This window comes from Alligator sinensis, unplaced genomic scaffold (assembly GCF_000455745.1).
Source record: "Alligator sinensis unplaced genomic scaffold, ASM45574v1 scaffold437_1, whole genome shotgun sequence".
Taxonomy (NCBI): domain Eukaryota; kingdom Metazoa; phylum Chordata; order Crocodylia; family Alligatoridae; genus Alligator; species Alligator sinensis.
In genome coordinates, this window is record NW_005842176.1 from 585,225 (window position 1) to 586,309 (window position 1,085).

At 52.0% G+C, this 1,085-nt stretch overlaps 1 protein-coding gene across 1 annotated transcript in view; it reads right to left on the minus strand.

The window, feature by feature from the left end:
• DAGLA (diacylglycerol lipase alpha) overlaps nt 1-1,085 on the minus strand; it is a 47,375-nt gene that overhangs the window by 6,864 nt on the left and 39,426 nt on the right. The window contains exon 20 of the mRNA XM_025206945.1: nt 3-834. Within this exon, the coding sequence (XP_025062730.1) occupies nt 3-834 (832 nt within the window). The remainder of the gene's footprint in view (nt 1-2; nt 835-1,085) is intronic.

A 1,085-nucleotide genomic window follows, 5' to 3' on the forward strand; every position in this document is an offset into this window, starting at 1 on the left:
TCCTGGCTGCTCATGCCTGTGGGAGTAATGTCCATAAGTTCTCCAGATGAACTCAGAGGGAAGGAGGGTGAGACTGAGATGCCTGAAGAGGGATCAGTTGAGCCTGCGAACAACCTAGGGGGCTTGGGGACCAGGTTGGGCTCATACTGTGCTCTCAGCAGGATCTCCTGATCACTGACAGACTTAGGCATCTCTGCAAAGTCACTGGAGCTATCTGATACCATCATGCAATAGATGTCCTGGAAGGAGCTGCTTTTGCTGTCCAGATTGAAGAGGCTGTCTATAAACTCAGCAAACTCCAGCACTTGTGGACTGGGCACATCAGGGAGCCGTCCATTCTGGAGGGACAGCTCCTCTCGGCCTGTAAAGGAAATTCTGTCTCCTTCGCTGGCAGCCCCTTCCTCGCTGCAGCATCGCTGTGGGGTAGTGCCACCACTGTTATGCAAGGTCTCAGGGGGTTGTGTCTCCTGTGAATGTTTAGAGAGGCTGTCAGCAGCAAGCAGCTCTGTCCTCGAGCTGAGGGAGGGGTTCTCCTCAGGGATAACGGGGTCTATATAAAAACAGTGCGTCTCATCCTTCTCCATGACAGCATGGAGACTGGGGGAGCCACGGATGCTCCGGAAGCCTGAGGAGCGCCGTGAATCAAAGCTGTAGATGGACTCATTATCGGACAGACTCTCCATGGTGGCCAGAGGAGCACGGCGGTCCTGCAGCTCCACAGACAGGCGCTCCTTGGTATCCAGGAGCAGAAGCTCTACAGGGTCCTTCTGCACAGAAGAAAGGGGCTTGGTCTCATAAAACCCCTCCAAGCTGATTTCAGATTGTGATTTGCTCCTGCAAAGACAAAATACAAATGTGAAGCTGCCATATCCCTCTAAAAAGCAGCAAATCCTGGGTAAGCAAAGGATCAGACACCATCTCTCAGCACTGACATCTCCAGGCTTACTGAGAGTACCTGTGCATCTCCTCTCAGCCCAATCCTATCACATACACTTGCAGTCAATTTCTCGCTCTCTGTTCCTGCTTCCTTCCAATCTGAAACTGTTGGTTACAACTCTCTGCCACAAGTTTAGCCCTTTTCTCTT